The sequence below is a fragment of the Grammomys surdaster genome, unplaced genomic scaffold, assembly GCF_004785775.1.
Source record: "Grammomys surdaster isolate TR1022 unplaced genomic scaffold, NIH_TR_1.0 125807, whole genome shotgun sequence".
NCBI classification, from domain to species: Eukaryota; Metazoa; Chordata; class Mammalia; order Rodentia; family Muridae; genus Grammomys; species Grammomys surdaster.
In genome coordinates this window covers 183,963-204,619 of record NW_021620638.1, presented here as the reverse complement: position 1 = coordinate 204,619, position 20,657 = coordinate 183,963, and the positions used below count along the sequence as shown (strand labels likewise).

General features: G+C 42.1%; 1 protein-coding gene across 2 annotated transcripts; it reads right to left on the bottom strand.

Annotated features, from left to right (window-relative positions):
- Positions 1-1,997: 1,997 nt before the first annotated feature.
- On the bottom strand, positions 1,998-13,612 carry Zscan26 (zinc finger and SCAN domain containing 26). 2 transcript variants are annotated; one of them, XM_028789257.1, is made up of 6 exons: positions 13,471-13,612; positions 9,370-9,556; positions 9,193-9,252; positions 8,067-8,384; positions 7,695-7,800; positions 1,998-5,482 (listed from the first exon to the last, which is right to left on the bottom strand). In XM_028789257.1, exons 2-6 carry the CDS (start codon positions 9,382-9,384, stop codon positions 4,557-4,559), a joined length of 1,425 nt encoding a protein of 474 aa, XP_028645090.1. In that variant the 5' UTR covers positions 9,385-9,556; positions 13,471-13,612; the 3' UTR covers positions 1,998-4,556. The 2 variants fall into 2 exon arrangements, with proteins under 2 accessions (XP_028645090.1, XP_028645091.1); XM_028789258.1 differs by having other exon boundaries at positions 9,370-9,445.
- Between the last annotated feature and the right edge of the window lie 7,045 nt (positions 13,613-20,657).

Here is a 20,657-nt window from a genome sequence, read left to right as displayed (position 1 = left end):
ACACACACACACACACACACACACACACACACACACACACACACACACCATGGCCATCATCAGACCACAAGTTTCAGAAACTTTTCCTTGGGCTATCTTCAAATTCCTAGAATCCGATCTTACCTGCGTCTTCCGTTTAGTTTACCACCAAGTATATTAAGGGCCTAATTTTTATCACGTGTAAAGTTAATCCTAAAATAAAAGAAGTTAGTTCCTACCTACCAGAAAACATGGGCTTCCCAATTCCTCGAATTCACCACAGGTTGACAGTTTCCCTTCCCACTTTGTATTGGGCCATCCTTCCAATGTAAATTCCCACTGATATATGACTTGCTCTGTACGTGCATAATCTTCTGTGGCCACCCTTAAACCTAATATACGAATGGGAAAGCTGAGCCACACAGGTGGCAACCGGGTGTGGACAACTGGGTGCACGCACTCCATTCTCCAGCTTCTATCGCAGATCATTGCATACTCCTGCTCCTGGCCGACCTCTACATAGACTCGAGAATCGCAGCACGTACCTGGTAACCAACAAAGATCGGCACACTTCTTGAGTAATGTAATAGATGTACCTGTAGTGCATCAGCCATGGCTCTAACGTGCCCAGATCTATGCTAAGACTATAGCCAGCGCCCAGCAGCTAAGTGTGTCTATTTGCTGCTTAAAAAGTTTAGGGAACGTGTGCTACGAGGACGTGCCGAAGCTCATGAAAAAGGCTGCTACAGGAGCCAAGAGGCCAGAGCGCCACAGCCTGGCGGTAATTGCTGTTAGTCTCCGAGCCTGCGACGATGCAGCTCGGCAGGAAGGTGTCTAAAGGGATGAAGGATGGGGCCACTTCCTGCAGACGAGGCTGGGCACAAGGGGACGCTTCCTGTAGACGGAGCTGGAGACCCAATAGCAACTTCCGGCTGTCGCTGTGCTCCTTAGGAGCCTGGTACCAGGCTGTGGTGCACCAGTGGAGCCAGGTCGTGATTTTCCTGCCCCTCACTTCTGGTAGAGACCAAACTCACGCACATTTACATAAATCGTTTCAACAAAAAACCTGTGGGATGTACCTGAGGGAGAGAGAGAGCTCTCGCTTGACATACCTACTGGGTTCAGTCCCCAACACTACGAAAGAAAAATTTTCCTAGACTGTCATCTATAAAGACAAAGCCGAGTTGACCTTTACAGGGTCTTGTGCGGATAATCAGATGGCTAAATACCCAACAAAGCCCCAAGGCGTGTATACAGATTTAAATGCGTGTGAAAATCCATGTATTCGAACGGAAGATCATGACAACCTGGAGTAGGTTCTCTCTTGCTATGTGGGTCTCAAGGATTGAACTCAGGTCGTCAGGCGTGATGGCAAGCGCCCTTATTGCCGGACCCACCTCCATAACCTTCGTATAAATGTTTTTTTTTTTTCCGAGCCCGTACATGTTTTGTAAATTCTTAGGACAACCTGGAAACGTTTTGTTCAGTAGGAATAATAGCTTTTGAATCACTTATGGAAATCAAAATGTAAGTTTGCACTTTATTTATTGGGCTAAGACAGTATAGAATTTTTTCCTTAGCAGCTTAAAAAAATACATTGTTCTGTGTGTTTATGATCGTCCACATGTACATGTGGGCACGGAGGCCAGAGGTCGATGTCAGAGGCTTTTCTCTATAACTCTTCACCTTATTTTTTAGACAAGATCTCTTATTGAATCCTGGGGCTCATTGATGCAGCTGTACTGGCTGCCAGCAAGCTCCAGGGATCCCCGACCCCAGGGGGATTATAGCTGTGCGTTACCATCTCTACCATTTTATATGGGTAGTGGGAATCTGAAGTTAGGTTCACGTGTCATAGGCATTTAATCAACTGAGCTTCTCCCAGCCCCATAAACATAGTTTATAAACATCCCAACCATGGTATTCCACTGTATAGGGTACAATAATTAACTATCCTCAACGCAGGTTTAGGTTATATTCTTTTTAAATAATCCTGTATGAAACATCATTCAAAAATCTTTATTTTTAAAAGCTTTAATTTTATTCAAAAATTACTTTGAAACTTAATATTAACTCTTTACAGACTGTTTACAATACTGTCAATATCACTATTTCCATAGAAAAGTATTCTCTTTACACTATCAATAATTATATTTTATGTTGCTTTAAATATATTTGTTGGGTAAATACTACACACACAAACTGACAAAAAGTAATGTACATTTAAAATTTTGATAGTTCTCTAATTGTTAAGGGCCATGCTGTTTAGGAGTAAAATTGGGAAGTTAAGAGAAAGACCAGGAAAAGAACATCACTTTCACACAAACAGTGACACATGATTAATCAATGCATAAAAGTATGCTCAACAGTAGAAATATAAAGCGTGTTCCAAAACAGGTGCTTTCTTCTGAGGTTTAGCAATTACAAGTGTTACAAATGCCTGTTACATGCACGTTTTGGTACGGACATGAGTTAAGCATCAAGGAGACTGATCGCATGCTAACACTGTTATTTTGGTGGTGTTGAGGACCTAACCATAGTCCATGCCATCAGTTTTTAAGGCCATAGGACTGCTGAAGTTGCAACTATCACATGCATAGTATGGGCAAAAGGTCAAAAAGAGGATCTTCTTGGTTCAGCCAGACCCTCTGTGCAGCTTTCCCCAACTTTGCTTAGAGTGTATCTTAGGCCAAAATGTTGACAAAGGAAGAAGAGGGTCCTATTTTGTGCAGAGCTAAGTGTTTGGCTAAAAGGGCTTGAAAAGGAAGATTAATGTCAGAATTGCACCTAACAGTCCTTGGCCTGTCCCCTCCTTAGCTGTGACTGGCTAGATTAGTTGACTAGATTCAGATTTAGTGATACCATGGATCTGTCTTGGACTGACTCTATCCTTTTCTATCAGACAAGAAAAATAAGCTTTTCTAAGTTGCTATTTATTTGTAAGCCAAGTGTAGTAAAACCAAGTTGTAATCACAAGGGTCCCCTTATCTTCCCAAAGTGACAAAACTTAAGAAGCCCTTTTCTTGGAGAAGTACACCCTGTACAATTACCAGCCATAAGCTATGTTCAGCAGTCTGGTGATGCACTTGGGAAGACTCCACGTTTACTATTTTCATCACTAGCGAGGCAGTCAATATGACATGACAACCATTATTATCTCTCCAAGCTGACTGATTTGATTTTAATGGTCAAAATGATTTCAAAGTAAGTATCATTTAAATTTGCATCACTTGTATCAAAAGGAAAAACCCCATATTCCTCCATGAGACATTCATTAAAGTGTCCTTCAAGCAGTCACTGTACTGGCACCGATGTTGCCCAGTAAGAAAGTTGCTGCTTAGAATAATTTAACACAGTTCATTCAAATGACTCAAAGTCTCTTGCATAGTTTAAGTAAAACTTTGATTTATAATTTAAAACACTGTGATATTGTGGTTAAAATGGGTAGGAAATGTAAAATGACATGCGCTAATCCTACGGGTAGGTTTTACAGTCAAACAGCAAACACTATCTTTGCTTTTAGAAATGCATTCATTGATGGTACAAGGGTAAAGTGGACATGAAGCCAGTGTGTGTGAACCCAATAGGTAAAAAATACTCAGTTAACTTATGTTAAGCAGACCCTTGAGAATGTGCATTTCCAAGCATTATTAGTGTGTGTGGGTTCACCAGTTTCTGTGGACTATAGTGTACAGGAGCCTGAGGCCAGAAGAGGGCCTCAGATCCCTGGAACTGGAGTTACAGGTGGTTGTGAGCTGCTATGCTATGGAGGTGCTAGGAACTGAAAATGGATGGGTCCTTGGCAAGAGCAGAAGGGCTAACTGCTGACTCGTCACTCTAGCTCCTTAGGATTTTTCTTTTCATATGTATGATGCTTGCATGTAGGACCGTGCGTGTGTATGGATACATGTGCACTTAAGATTATCATCAGGAGTCTTCCTCAATAACTCCACTAACCGTTCTTCAAACTCTCTCACCTGAGTCCAAAGTTTGCGAATACGGCTAGTCTGGCTACCAACTTGCTCTAAAGGTCCCCTTTCTGCCACCTGAGGGGTGGGATCTCAGGCCACAAGCTGGTCACTATACTCATTTGACTTTTCATGGGTCCTGGGGATCCAAAACAGTCCTTACACTTGCATAGCAACTTGGTTTTTAACCACTGAGCCATCTCCCCAACCTTCATTAATTTTATTTTTTAGGAGCCTGTTGCTACAGTACTTGCAAAAATAGAGCAGCTTGATCTTGTTCTGTATAAATCTATAGGCACTTGACTTGCTGATTTTAAAAGACTTCATTCATACATAAAGCTAATTAAGAGATAACTAATCATGTACTTATCACATTGAAAGCTCTGAGAAGTTCTGTAGTGAATAATTGCTTAACTCTGATTTCACTATTAGGGTAGAATTATTATACTCTAATTATGGCTTTAAGTAAAGCCAAGAGAGGAAAACAATGGAGGCAAATGGGTTCCAAGAATACTGAAGCTGCAGTGACTTTTTTTTTTTTTTTTTTTTTTAGAAGCACTGTTTGTTTATCTCAATATAACATTCCGATATTTCAAACAGAGAACCTCATCAAGCCAGTTTGCTTTTATGGTGATGTCTCTGATGCTGAAAGAGACCAGACTTCTGCCTGAAGGCTTCATTACATTCACTACACTTGTAGGGTTTCTCTTCATTGTGGATTCTGACATGCTGATCTAGGTGTGAATTTAGACGGAAAGCTTTCTGACACACATTACATTTGAAAGGTTTTTCTCCAGTGTGAATCCTGTGATGTCGAATAAGGTCGGAGGTCAAACTGAAGGCTTTCCCACACTCGTTACAGTGATGTCTTTTGGAACGACCATGGACTCTCTGATGGTGGGTGAGGAAAAGGGCCCGACTAAAGGTTTTCCCACACTCCTTGCATTCTCGGGGCTCATCTTGACTGTGAATTTTTTGGTGTCGATTAAGATGAGAGCTTCGCCTGAAGTTTTTTCCACAATGGATACACAGATAGGGTTTTTCTCCAGTATGGATCCTGAGATGCTCCAAAAGACCTGCATTCTGGCTAAAGACTTTTCCACACTCTTTGCACTGGTAAGGCTTCTCACCAAGATGGATTTTCTGATGTCTGATGAGGTGTGAACTTCTCTGAAAGACTTTACCACACTCTTGGCAAGGGTGACCTTTCTCTTTCGAGAGTTCCTGATGGTCAGCAGCAACAGAACTCTGATACACTACAGAGTCACAGGACCTTTCTCCTGTATGTGCCCTGTCATGTTCAGTCAGGCCTGAGTTCTGAACAAGTCTCTCTGTAGTTTCCAAGCATTGGCTGTTGGTTTTCTCCTCGGGCATGGCTGGATACTTTTTCAAGCTCAGGTCCTCACAATGGGCCTCGATGGGTTCAGACACTGTATAAGATGATTCCACCCTTCCACAGGAGTCTGTCTCTTCCACTCTTCCACAGGAGTCTGTCCCTGCAATGAGCTTCCCATTCTCACTCCTTGTCTCTTTACCTGAAACATTGAATATATATATCACTAATTATTTTTTGGTGTTCAGGGAAAGGAATCTGCAAATAGAAGATATTAAATAAAACCATGTATATAAATTAAAAAAATTGTTATGTGTGTTTTATTTGTATGTATGTATGTATATACACAACACGTATATAGTGCCAAGGAGACCATAAGAGGGTGTCCAGTTCCCTGAAACTGGAGTGACAGATTGTTGTGAGTTGCAATTTGGATGCTGGGAACTGAAACCAGGTCCTCTGTAAATTTTTTCTTAAGAGATGAGACATCTCTTCAATCCCCACAAAGTAAAAATAAAAAAAAAAATTGCTTATGATTATTTAAAATATATGTATAGAGTGGTTTACGAGAAATTGTGGTTTTGTTTTTTGAGATAAGGTTTCACTATGCAAAATAACCTGGCCTAACCTAAACCATGCAGCAATCCTCTTCTCTCAGCCTCTCAAGTCCCAGAATTACAGTCATGTGCCAGCACATTCAGCTTGACATCCAAGAATTGTTAACCAATTGGCTTTGGGGAAGAGTAGGGGTTGTGATGGGAGGTAATTTACTTTAAATTTATTTTAAATGTTCTAAATTTATTATATGATATACATGACACACACAGAAGCTACTAAGCATGGCTACATATTCTTGATCATGATTTGTCACCTGGGAAACAAAAAGCACCATAAACTAGGTCACCTGAGGACTATCAAGTCAAACAGGGAAGGTACTCTGACAAATGAAGATGTGTTGGCATAGTGCCAATTTTATCACTGAATAGTATGCAATCTTGGAAATATTGTTTAAGTCCTATCAATAAGTCAACAGTACCAGGACCATAAGACCTTGAGAATAATCATTCACAGAAACATCATGTTGAGATATGAAGTGTTCCCCTCAGAGGGGAACAGCAGGTTCCCTATCCTACTCTAATGTTGCAAGGTTTTCTAATACTGAACAGGGAAGCAGGCAGCAGAGGGAAGCTTTAGAAGTAACACCCAGTTAGTAGTAGGTACTGTTTACTCAAGGTCAGGACCTGGAACAGATTCAGGGCACAAAACCTGGCTCTTTAACTATGGAAAGAGAGAAAGAACCCAGAAACTGGAAGGTAACTTCCCATGAGAGCACAGGCTAGGACAATGACCCAGGCAGTGAGTGAGTGGGGAGCTGGAAGGAGGAATAGGTGAATGAGGCAGTAGGGACCCAGAAGAGAGAAACTGGAGGGAAATGGGAATGAATGGCCGATAGAGTGCCGGTGAGTGGGAGGCACAGCATAATTCAGTATTGCCTGCAGGGAGGGGTTGCTGTATCTCCCTGTTCCTCTTCCCAAAGTGGCCATAGTCCTTCACGTAAAAAAACAGGGCCGGGCGGTGGTGGCGCACACCTTTAATCCCAGCACTTGGGAGGCAGAGACAGGTGGATTTCTGAGTTTGAGGCCAGCCTGATCTACAGAGTGAGTTCCAGGACAGCCAGGGCTACACAGAGAAACCCTGTCTTGAAAAACCAAAAAAAAAAAAAAAAAAAAATAGCATTACCCCATTCACTAAAGGATCTAAGCAAGGGGAGACATCAATACACTTGTATTCAAGTGACAGAGAAGAATACAAGGTAACTTAGTGAAAGTATGGAAGACACTGGAGAGTTCAAGGCTAGCTGATCTACACAGCTATAGTAGAAACCAGCCAGAGCTACACAGGAAGATCCTGTTTCAAAAAAGAAGAAAAGAGAGAAACACTAAAAGTAAGAAGCAGAACAGTAATAAAGCAAAGAAACTGACCTTGACCCTTAACCCCACCCCACCCCCACCCCCAGCACTGCCTGTCACAGAGACATGAAGGAGATAGGAAAGGGGATAAGGAAACTCTGCTCGAGATTCTTTGCCTCAAGGAAGAGCAATAGGTAGGTCCAGCTCCACTTCTCCAGGGTATGCTGTTCATTCAAATTGTTTAGAGTTGTAGATCTTTTAAATCTTGACTGTGCTTCTAAGTTTATTGTATCTACAAAAACAAACAAACAAAACAACCAACAACAACAACAAAAAAAACCAAAAACCTCCAGTGACTACTGAGGCTACAGTGTAGATTGTGTATACAAATTAAGCCACAACAGACCTGATAAAAACAAACACCAAAATGCAAAGGGTGCCAAGGCAGAGACACTGCATGGCCTACCATAATTCAAACGCAAAAAGATAACATTTTGTTCTGACCTCTCTCCTCAGGCTTCTGAACTGCATACCCAGGCTGCTCCCGTGCTTCTCTGTAAAAGGCTGGCACTGCAACCAACACAGTCGGTCTGGTTTTTTGGGCTGAGTCCTAGAGATAAGTACAGATAATTAGGAAACTGGTTTACAAAAACACTTCAATGTCAGAAAAGAGAACAAAGAGAACCTTTAAAGAGGCTAAGAGGCACAATGGAGAGCCTCCACACACTTCAGCCTCACAGGGGATGACAGGGGTGAGGCGAGGCTGACACTGACCAGCAGTGAGCAGTGCCCTGCCCACTGCTGTGCTCATGTCCACCTATGTGACCTGGGGGCTCACTTCTTACTTTCCTGCAAATGGGCACCTGTACCCCTTACCTTCTGCTCTCCTGCTTTTCCACGGTCCAGCTGCAAATCTTCCAGTATTCCCACCAGTTCCTCCCCAGTCTCTGGGTGGTGCTCGAGCACCTGGACCTGCAGATCTCTTGGCAGGATGGTCAGGAACTGCTCCAGTACCAGCAGCTCCAGGATCTGCTCCTTGCTGTGGGTCTCAGGCCGCAGCCACTGTCTGCAGAGCTCCCTGAGTCGGCGTAAAACCTCTCGAGGTCCAGTGCTTTCCTCATAGCGCAGCTGCCTGAACTGTTTGCACAATGGCTCCTGCCCAACGCCTTTTCTGTCCCCTTGAACTTTGAATCCCTGTTCCCAAGCACAGTAGTTTTAACAGTGGCTTAAAGCACAGTTTTGGATCTACAACTATATCTCCTTTGCTACCTTAAACTTTGAGTCAGGTTTCTACTCAACTCTGCACGTACACCCTCATCATTTAAGAAATGTCTTGCTGACAACTGGTGAACAAAGCTTGATAGTCCCTAGTTTCTCTAGCCTTGCTAGTAGCCTCACTCCTCTTTTCTTTTTCCTTTTGTGATGAACTCTTACTATGTGGCTCTGACTGGCCTGGAATTTGGTATATAAACCAGGGTGGCCTCACAGAGATCTGTTACTGAGTGCTGGGATTAAAGTCCTATACAACCACACACAGCTTCTAGTCCCCTTTTAAGGCTAACATCACCAAGATAAGAATAAGTTATTTCCAAGACACCAAGAACTCTGCAGACAGATCACCCATGATGGGATTTACTGACCAGCATTGGCTGCCTCAGCCGTAATGACTTTGCTGGAGGTATCAATACCTTATAGAACCAGCAAGAAATAATGACTGATCAATTTGTCCAAGACAGATTGACAAGGACTGCTATTTGTTCCCCTTCATCTCAGCTTTTGTCCTTTCCCCATTTAATTCTGAGTCAGGGCACTGAAGATAGGACTAAGCACACTGTCTTCCTGTTTCTTCCCAATATGGACTTGCTAAGTAACTGATTCTTATCTTGTTTCACTACCACGCATCTCTCTCACTGGACTGAGTGACAAGTCACTAAATTTAGTCTGTTAGGACCCCCCAAGGCCAGACCTCTGATACCATGAACAATAGTGATTCTCTCATTACCTGAAGCTCCTCCTTCAGATTCAGGGGAGCCAAAGAGTATGCACGCTTGTTAGGGTGGATCTGGGAAGAGGTATGCGTGGGAACAGAATATGATCAGAACATGTTGAAAACTCTCAAAGAAGTTAAAAAAAAAAGAAAGAAAGAAAAGAGGAAGAACACACATGAACACACACTCACCAAGGCCAGTGCCATCCCTTGCTTGAGGCACTTTGTTTTGGAGACTTTTCTCTAGACTGTATCCTGAGAGATACTCCTAAAAACACAAGTCACAGAAACAGCTGTGCTAGTAGTAACAACAGCAACAAGTGATCTTTCCTGAGGGTTGTTTCCTTCTAGCCATTTGTGATCTCCAAAGCAGCTACTCCTAAGAATATATAAGCAAAGTGAGAAAACTTTTATAGGTTGCCACCCAAACTAGAAATTGAAATAGATAAAATTCTCAAATGATGCAGTTGAGAGCCACAAATGAATGCTAAAACCATTGGGTGACAAGAAGGAAGAACAGAATGTTCTCAGTGTGGTGTTAACTACTCCGCTTTGTATCAATAAAGAGAAAAATAAAAGTATCTGGCAGTTGCAAATGTAACCAAATGACCAAGTGTAGCAGCATCAATAGTAAGGCACCAATACCAAGTACCCTATTCCCTATGGAACACTTTTAATAGATATTATTTATCATGAATTTACTGAGAAACTTTCTGAAAAATCCAGAACTCAGTCCATCTACATAACAGGCATCAATCCAATTTCACCAAAGCAAAAAAAAAGATATATATTTGGAGGTTATTGTTCTAGATTAAAAAGACACAGCTAAGTGAAACACTTGAAATCTGATGCTTGCATTAAAAACAAAACACCAAACATTTACAGCAGATACGGTACTTCAGGTCTATATCCCAACACTCCAGGGGCTGAGCTAGGAAGCTTACAACCTAATAATTAAATTTAAAAGCCGTTACTAGTATTTGTGATGTGGTCTGAGCTGAAACAACCCTCTCACCCCTACCTCTCAAGTAGCAAGGATGTGAGGGGCTCGGAGCAGCATGACCTATTAATAGAGGCTTGAGAAAATCCAAGGAAGTCATATTTATTGGTCAGAAAATATCAGGGTAGTACTGTGGTGCTTAGTTTATAACTCACCATGAGACACGGGTGAAAATATTTGGTCAAAATTATTTTGGATTTAATATTTAATTTAACAGACTATAGACTGAGTTAAAACAGGCTATCCTTCATAATGGAGTAGGCCTTGCCAGATCAATAGAAGATCTGAGAACAAAAGGACTCATCCTCTCACAAATAAGAGTCAGACTTCCTCTCTAGTAGATTTCAAGTCAGATACTAGTGTTTTATTTTCTTCAGCTCTGAAGTGAGAACTCAGTTCTTCTGGATCCTAAGTCTCTTGCCTTCAGACTCGAACTAAATAACCAGCTTTTGTGGGTCACAGGTCTGTTTGGCTTGCACTACAATGAAATTATTTGCTGTTCTGTTTTTAGCTTGCTAATTCTCTCTGAAGATCTTAGGACTTGACAATCATGAGGCAATCCTTGTAATAAATCTTTGTCTTTTTCCCTACTCTTTTTAAAATTAGCATTTATTAACTATGTATTTTGATCAGCTGCCCCCTCCAATGATCCTCTTCCCAAACAATTTTGAACCATCATGTTTTCATTTTAATAAATTTCTTTTTAGACATCTGTTGACCAAAATCAATATAAAAATCGATCCTATTTCTTTAAATGTATCTCATAAAGGGGCTGAGGAAGATGGCTCGGTGGTTTCTTTCAGAGAATACAGTGGGGCTCCCTGAACCTCTTCTGGGTGGCTCACAACACCAGTGACTACAGCACCAGGAGAGCTGAGTACCTTTCTGGCTTCCAAGGACTATTGTACCAGAGTGCATGTACCTATACATACATACATAAAGAATTTAAAAGCAAATCTCTTTTTAAAGGCAGTTAAGAGCTCTGATATAGGCGTAACACATAAATTAGTGGTGTCTCAGTTCTACAATGTGATTAAATATATATACACATGGTAGTTTATCCCGACTTTGGAAGGAGCTCCAGCTACCTTGACATTTAAGCCTGAAGACTGATCATTCTCTCCCCCCCCCATTCATATTGTATGTATATAGTTAATCAAGTTCTTTTTAAAAATGTGTATGGATGTCTTGCCTGGATGTATGTCTGTGCATTACATGTGTGCCTGAAGAGAGCCAGAAGAAGGTGTAGATCTCTTGAATTTGGAGTTACCAGGTGGGTGTTGGGATTTGAATCTGAGTCTTCTAGAAGATCCAATAGTGCTCTTAACTGCTGAGCCATCTCTCTGGCAGCCCTGAGTTCTTTTGGTTCTACAGCTTCATATCCCTCATACACACCCTTCTTCTATTCTCTTGATAACATGCTCTCCCACTCAGAATACTTGAACTCAGTGGTTCTCAATCTATGGGTTGTGACCCCTTTGGCAAAGATGTCTCCAAACATACTTACATTACAACTCAAAACTGCTGCAAAATTACAGGTATAAAGTAGCCATGAAAATAATTTTGTGGTTGGAGATCATGACACGAGGAACTGTATTAAAGGGACACAGCATTAGGAAGGTTGAGAACCACTGCTCTAAAGCTGGTCTTCCTGACACCAATTATTTCCCACACTGAACCCGAGATCTTCTTAAGGGGGAAGGGGGAAACGAAGCCTGCTGCACACAGCAAGTTGCCATCACGATCAAGTTTAAAACATGTAATATGGTCTAAATCTTTCTTATGCTTCAACGACCAAACTTGTGTTACGTTTGTTGTTGTTTGCTCTTGGTTCCTTTTATATGCCACTCTAACAAGGAAAACCCCTTAAACTTTTTCTTCTTGTTGATGAGTCACAGCTCAGGTCACAACCAACAAGCCAACAGAGCTGCCCCACCTGTGCTTCCCTGGCTTATTCAATCTCCACAACACCCAAGAACCACCTTCAACCTTATACTACAGACGGAACTTGGTGAGTCGAAGAATTTATGATTTTACACAGGTTTCAAAGCTGATCTTCAGGGTTTTTTGTTTGTTTGTTTTTTCTTTTTTTTTTGCCCCCCCCCCCCCCCCGGTTTCTCTCTGTAGCTCTGCTTGTCCTGCAATTTGCTCTATAAATCAGGCTGGCCTTGAACTCACAGACATCTGCCTGCCTTTGCCTCCCAAATGCTGGGATTAAAGGCGTGCACCACCAACACTGGACTGAACTTACTTTTGATCGCCCCACCCCTCCTCTTTTTTTTAAATATACAGATCCAAAATTGTGAATTTATTTTTTCCCTTCTCTCTTGTGTGAGTGCATCTGATCCAGAAGCAAAAGCTGTGGGATCCACCTAGCCACAACTATCACAACAGTCAGTCTCCATTTCCTGCCAGATTTCCTGCCAGTTTTCCTTTTTCCCAAGGATCTCACTCCCTAGTCAACAATGGGCAATTCTCCTCCCAAGTGCTAAGATTATAGAAATTAGTCACTATGCTCACATGAAGGTTTTTAATTGCACTCAACTTTGATTTGCAACCCATTCTTGATTTCGTTTCTGCCCATCCTTCAATCTATCCACATCATGGATGTCCAATTACAAAACCTGTCAGAGTATGTCCTTCTTTCACCCCAAGACCGAGTTTCTCACACAACCAATGCCCACTTTGTCCGTATACTTATCCTTTGTGGAAATCTTATTCACTGCGCTGGAAATACCCTCTTGCTCTCGTTATTCCCTAAATAAGACAGACAGGCTCCCGCTTTAGGGCCTCGATATTCGCTGTTCTCTCACGTATGCCTTTTAAAAGCGGCCTACGTCTACCCATCTACTTCGGATTATCTACTCAAATATTCTATTTACTTACAGTAATAAAAACTACTTAAACATGTCGAAGCCATGTGTGGCAGCGCCACCTTAAGAGCTCAGAGCTCGGAGGTGGAAGGATAAACAGGGGTTCAAGTCAAGAGTATCCTCCGCCACATGATGAGGCCAACATGGGCTTCATGAAACCCTCTCAAAAACAAACAACAAAAATCAAAAAAAGAAAGGAAAAGGGAAAAAAAAACCCTCACAACAAAATAAAGGCAACAGAACCTAGCAGTGTTGGCAATCACAGCATTAGAATGCTGAAGCAGGAGATATTCTGGAGTTTGCGGTCAGCTTGAGCTACACAGTGTGTTCCAGAATAAGCCTGCGCAACAGCAGGAACTGCCAAACAACTACGTCCTGAGCTTCCTCCCTCTCCCACGCCCCGTAGCTTCTGTCACGCACCAGCTTCTGGTCCTCCCAGCTCCAAGGTGTGGTGAGTTTCTGCGTATCAGTCAGACCTGCGGCTCGACAGTCCCAAGTTTGCCGTTCTCTCTCCGCTGGAACCCGATCACTGTACGTGCTCTCGCCCTGGCCGCAGGGTCAGTCACACGTCTCTCAAAGTCGGTGTTCCAGCCCAGTAGCTTCCGGCTCCGCTCTAGGAAGATGGGAGGACCAGGACTCAACTCGGTGGTGTCCTGACTGGGTCCAAATTGAAACATTTCGTTTACAGAAAACAGACCATTTCATTTGTTTTCACACACAGACGTCATCTCTATCACTAGAATAACAAAGCTCGGGCTGTAATCACAGCCACCAACAAACAGGGATTGAATCTTTAGGTTGGGCTTTAGCCAAAAGCTGGCATGATCATGTAAACTGAATTTAAAATGACTACTCCAAAGAAGTCACCTTAATACCTCATCTCAAACCAGCAGTTTTCTAGAGAACCAAAGTTAATGATTAGTGCTCAAGTTTATTCTTCATTTCCCCACCCTTTCTCCACCAAGTTCCAAATCTCTTATCTGTGCCTTCTTTATCTTGTTTGGCCTGTGTGTAGGGTTTAGAATTTAGAATTCCATGATCTTTGAAGAGAAGATGGGTCAAGATGTGCCAGTTTTCTTTCTAAAGTGTGTATTAGTGTGTGTGTGTGTGTGTGTGTGTGTGTGTTGCTGCTGCAGAAGTTCACTTTGTTAACTTATGCTTTTATCTTGTTTGACTTCGAACCTAGGCAGCCAACAGAGCTTAGTCTGGTTAATACCTGGTGGTGTCAGTTATGTTCTCTGCAGTCCTTTAAGCCAACGATGTGTAAAGTTAACTCAGAATAAACAGGGCATTAAGATGGTTTGTGTGCAGATTAGCTCAGAACAAACAAATCATTTGTTTCAGTCCTTCCTATAGTGTCTAACACAAAGTCCCCTACCATCCTCCCCACCCCTATAATCGCCGCTTGTTAGACATTTACTTTGATAAATAGGACATAGTTTGAAGTTCATCTCCAGTCATTTGAATGAGAACGCACAATAGAATGCCACCCTTTTCGTGTAAGACTTTTGTAAGCCTAAAATTCTCATGGTAGGAGCAGATGTCAAATCCCCTTTCAAAGGTTCAAAACCCATAAATATTTCTGGGTCTATTCAAAACTTCATAAAGGGGCTTAGCTGTGAGATCAGAAATTGGGATCAAATTCTACAGTAGCCCAGGAATATGTCCAATAGCCTGAGAATTGCAGATTTTTGTTCCCCATTTGTCTAATTGTCAGTTACTTCTTTCCAAGCAGGCTCTTTTTTCCAGGTTAAAGGAAGAAACCCAGTAATTCCTCAGCCTGCTGACAGATTTGGGCCTTGCAGGCTAATAGTCCTGGTAAATAGTTTAAAGTCTCCTAGTTTCCATATCCTGGAAGTCATTGACATCCTGCTGCAGCATGTTCTCTTCCAATATCAGGGCTTTTAAATCTTAACCCAGAGAGATGGTACAGATGTGAAGAGCCTGGCTGCTCTTCTAGAGGACCCAATTCACCACAGTCAGGCTTTCAGCTTATAACAGCCTACAACTCCAGCTGCAGGATATCCAGTGGTTCTTCTGACCTTCTGCAGCAGTAGCACGTGTGTGTGCGCGCGCGCACACACACACACACACACACACACACACACTTTAGAAAGAAAATTGGCACATCTTGATCCTTCTTCTCTTCAAAGGTCATTAAACTCTAAATTCTAAACCCCACCCTTAGGCCATCTAATCCTCCAGAGTACTAGCATCTGTACAATTTAGAATTGTAAACTTTAAGTCTGGTTCCAGCCATTCAAAGATGAAAAGAATCCTCCGATTCTAGTAACAAAAACCTGAGGAATATTATTGGCAATACATGAGTATATTACCAATAAGTCCTATTTCAGAAATTAACCTAAAAAAATCTTATTTTGAGAAAATTTGAATTACCCAACAGATTCCTTTTCTTTCCCATTAGCTCTTAGTTAGCTCCTCAGATTCCTAGATTTCAGGATTATTTCAGTTGGGATCTCACCAGGCCATACCTAGCAGAACCTTCTTTCAAAATGAATTACCAGGATTGATCTAAAGGAGCAGTTCTCAACCTGTGGGTCCTGACCTCTTTGACAAACTTCTATGTCCAAAAATATTTACATTATGGTTCATAACACTAGCAAACTTACAGTTATGAAGTAGCAATGAAAATAATTTTATGGTCAGGAATCACCACAACATGAGGAACTGTGTTAAAGGGTTGTAGCACTAGGAAGGTCAAGAACCACTGTTCTTGAGAAACCTGCAGATGCTGCTGCTGGTCTTCTGGGAAAAAATTGATTAGTAGTACTTTGTGGTATCTAGGAATTTGGAATATAGAGGAATCTGTGAGTCAACTAGCTTCCTGGGCAACTAGGGATTTTAGTCTTCTTCCTTTCTGGCCTTGTTCCACACCCGCCCACCCCTTCATGATTGACTTTACAATAGGCTTGCTGAAGATCTTTAAATTGTTTTAAATGATTTATTTTATGTGTGTGGGTATTTTATCTTCATGCCTGTCTGTGTATCAGTTGCTGCTAGGTGCTCATGGAGGTCAGGAGAAGGCATCAGATTCTCTGAGATACAGGCAGTGGTGAGCCACCATGTAGGTGCTATGAATCCAACTTGGGAGGAACAGCCAGTGGTGCTCTTAACCACTGAGCCATCTCTCTGGTCCTGCAATGAAGATCTTCTAAAGCCTTATCGTCGTTTCCTTAGATTCCCAAAGTCCTTTCTTCTTGGGAGACAATGGAGGTCTGACTCTTACTGAGCTCCTGGTTTTACACACTGTCCACCAACAAAGAAGGCTCATGCCCACACTCTTCCCTACTTTGGATTTTCTTCCTAATGTCAGAGATACTTTGTGAAACAGATCATCCTCACCATCATGACGGTTTCCAGGGCTTTGGGATCCATATTGGCAATTTCTGATACAACTCATAGAATTGTTTTAAGAATTTGCATGGTCTTCATTGGATTTTTATTATACTGTCAGAAATGTGTGTAGTCCTAGATTTGGGCCCCATTTTAAGGCCATTGAAGATACATCTCCAATATCTTTCCATATGTTGTTGCCCAGTTAGATTTGAATTTCAGTTATCTTACTGTCTTGTGGCTGGAGAAACAGTCCTGGTACCCAGTTTCCTCCTCTGGCGTTATCCAGTACTAGCCTTGAGAAGAGGCTGGGCAGGGCCTGAGTGCCTCCCCAGTCAGGTAAAACATAGCAAAAATGGAGCTCAGGAATCAGTCTCCCTTGTGTGATCATCCAAGTAAGATGGCCCTGAGTCTTTCCAACTCAGGATGTTAAAGGTAGAAAGGGAAGTGTGGCCCTAGTAATGCCCCAATGGCTGTTCATCTTGGCCTACACCTAGAGGGAGATTTTTACATTTTTACTTTATTTAATGTGTGTTTTATACAAGTATTTGTTTATGTGTGTGTGCACTGTAGAGGGAAAAGTTATGGATACTGGGTATATAGAATCCTTTTTAGACATAAAATATTCTTTAGGCTTTCTTTACAAAGACATGGAGGCATAAAGCAGGTTGGAAATGTGGACAGACTGGCTAGAATGCAATTTAGCCAGGTGTAACCAAGCTGAGAACCATAGTGACAGGGCAAGGCCGAAGTAACAGGGCAGGACCACATTCTTGGGAAAGATAAGCGTACAGAGAGTTTTCACCTGATCCTGACTCACGTAGGTTGGGTTCCTTTGGAATGTTCCACTATTTTTATGTTATACCACCCTAGCAACCCCCTCACCCCCTTCCCATTCCTTGGTTTGTGGTTTTTCCCTATAAAAACTCCTTTCAAACTGGCTGTCGGGGTCAATTCAGCTCCTGCGTGGGCATACGAATTGACCGGCAGCTAGTTGTCACGCCCTAATAAATAACCTCGCAATTGCTCCGGTACGTGGTGTCTCGAGCAGATTACTGGGTGGTCGCGACTTTCTGAGACTTGAGAGAGGGTCTCCTCTCTGCGGAGGTCTTCATGCACATGTAAGTCACAACATGCATATGGAGGTCCGAGGCCAACTTCTAGAAGAGTCTTTTATCTCTTTACTATGTGAAGATTCAACTTGGAATCAGTGTGGAGATACTAAGGTTGATACCTGATATTAAGCACCTTGATGCTAAGGTTGTAGTCTACCATGTCCAGACAGCTTTCCTGAGCTCGGTGAGAAATGGAGGACTCCCTTTTCTTGAAGTGGCGTGGGCTTCCTCTTCTCTGTCTGATCTGGGGAGTCCAACCCCCAATCTTCTACCTGAGGAATGCCGCATAGTCCTTGGCAAAATTACAGGTTCAACTTCTTCCCTCCAGATAAGAACCTGCTCAGCAAGGGTCTGGGATTCTTGGAATGCCTCTTTGTGCAAATGAGGCATTCCCAGAACTTTAAGCCTCACTCTAAGAACCTCTCTTCACTCTCCGAGGTTCATGAATATAGCCCTTGATTCACACCAAATAAGGTGTATGCGCACAAGCTGTTTCACTGAATCATTGAATATCATCTAACACTAAAATCCTCAAGAAGGCTTCTGCTCCCCAGTGCTCCCAGCTGGATCAGGATCCTGCAGACCCCACCTTTTCTTTTTCCAGCTCTGCAGTCCAGCATTGTCTGAACACCCCGAGTGAGGAAGTAGAACTCAGAACCACAGGGAGAATTCTCAAAAAGCTAAAAATCTCCCAGGTACTGCCTCACACTGCCAATCACACCACCACACTATTGTAATGTTTTCTGTTCTTTTTTCTCTACTTCTATAATACCTCTCTCTCTCTCTCTCTCTCTCTCTCTCTCTCTCTCTCTCTCTCTCCCTCCATCCTTTCCTCCCTCCCTCCCTCCCTCTGTGTGGGTGTGTGTGTACATACTGAGAGAAGAAGTCAGCCTCAGATGTTATTCCTCAGGAGCCGTTCACTTTGTTCTTAGAAACACATTCTGTAATTGTTTCTAAAGTCTCAAGGCTTGCCAATTAAGCTGAGCAGCCTGGCAGTGAGCCTCAGGGATCTGCCTCCTTAGTGCTGGGATTCAAAAGTACACCACCATGTCTGGCTTTATGCCACTGTTAGGGTTGAATTTAGGTCCTCATGCTTAGGCAGCAAGTAGTTCAACTGAACTGTTTTCCCTAGCCCCCATTTCTCTGAAATTTGAAAAACTATTTTAGTAAACCAGTATGCATTTCTGACCAAAAGAGGAAGTAGTAAAATAAGAATTGGTGGACACTTCCTATATAAAGCAAAAATGAATACATTGTCAACCCAAGCTTCCTGTTAATGGTAAAGTATGAAACACCTCCATAAAAATCTAGCTGAAATTGTTAGACTACAGAGGGGTTTGTATTTTGTTTTCCAAAGTCTAACATTTTGAAGCCTTTATATCCAGCCTGTGTTGTTGTTGGGTTAAAACTTCCATGAAGGGCCTAATGGAAGAAACCCAGGTCACCAAGGGCTTGCATGCTCTTGAGGAAATATGATGACCTCAGCTCGTTTTTCTTCCCTGACTGCTATGAAGAGAACATAATGGCACCTGTCCCCAGACATGTCACAGCCTAACGTCTCTGAAAGTAAGCCTGAATGTAGCTCCCCTACTTTAAGTTGTCGCAAGCATTTTGTCACAGTCATGTACATCTAACTAGGCCAGAGAATGAGGTGTAGGTTGCTGTGCCTGTTCCTGAAGGAGGGGTGCAGATGCCTTTGGAACTGGTTTGTGGAGGGAAAGGAGCAGGGATAAGTTTGGAGAAGAAGGCTCTCTTATGATGTCTGCCTACCACAAGCCAAAGAAAAGAATTTTGCCAAATCTAGGCCAGCAAGATGGCTCACAGGGCAAAGGCACTTGTTGCCTAGCCTGACATACCTGAATTTAATACCTGAAATCCACTTTTAGATGGAAAAACAAAATGCAAACAAAATAAAACAAAAAATTATATGCATGTAGAAAATAAATAAATGTAAAAAATAAAAAAGGAATTTTGCCAAATCTATTTTTTTTTTTGGAGAAGTTTGTGACCCTTTGCTTTCTGAATGCTAGTATTGCATGTGTGTACTACCAGGTTCAATTCTTACCAAGCTGTTAAGGATCAGAAATACCTTTCTTTGTGTTACAGATACTTTAAAAATATATTTTGTGTTTTCCTGCGTGTATGTGTGTATCATGTCTGTGTCTGGTGTCTGCAGAGGACAGAAGATGGCATTGGATCTCCTTAACTGGGGTACCTGCAGCAGTGAGGATCCATGTGGGTGTTGGGAACTGACTCTAGGTCCTCTGAAAGAACAGATGGTATCCGTAATCACAGAGCCATTTCTACAACACAGGGCTAGAGAGAGAAAAAAGAAAGAAAGAAAGAAAAAAGGAAGAAAGAAAGAAAGAGAGAGAGAAAGAGACAGAAAGAAAGAAAGAAAGAAAGAAAGAAAGAAAGGGAGAAAGAAAGGAAGAAAGAAAGAAAGAAAGGAAGGAAGAAAAAGAAAGAGGGAGGGAGAAACAGGGAAGTAAGTTAGTCAGGTGGTGGCAGCACATGCCTTTAGTGCCAGCACTCAGGAGGCAGAGGGAGATGGATCTCTAAGTTCGAGGTCAGCCTAGTCTATAGATTGAGTTTCAGGATAGCCCGGGATGTACAGAGAAAGAGAAACCCCTGCCATGAAAAATGCCCAAACCCAACCAAACAACATGCACAAACAGACACACACACACAGCTATCGCAAAAATACTTATTTTAGGACCCCTTTATGTGAAGTTTTCATATTTTATGAAGTACTGTAATTTTGTGAACTCATACATAATGGTCGACGAGAAAATTATGTACAATTATAAGTTAATCAGCAGCTGAGGCACTAATCAACTTTCTCCATACCGACTAAACTCTGTTTAATACTGGATAATTGATAAACTTCCTGAATCAGTTGAGTTTACTAATAACCTAATTCTAAAGTCAAGCATGTGATCCATTTCTATTACCCCAGGTAAGCCCTGAGTTGGAGGGTAGCCTGGGCTACAGAGTAAGTTCAAGATTCAAGGTAAGCCTGGGCTATATAACAAAACCCTGCCTCAAAAAAGGGTGTCTGGGATGGGGGAGAGAGATGATATAGATATAGATATAGATATAGATGATATAGATATAGATATAGATATAGATATAGAT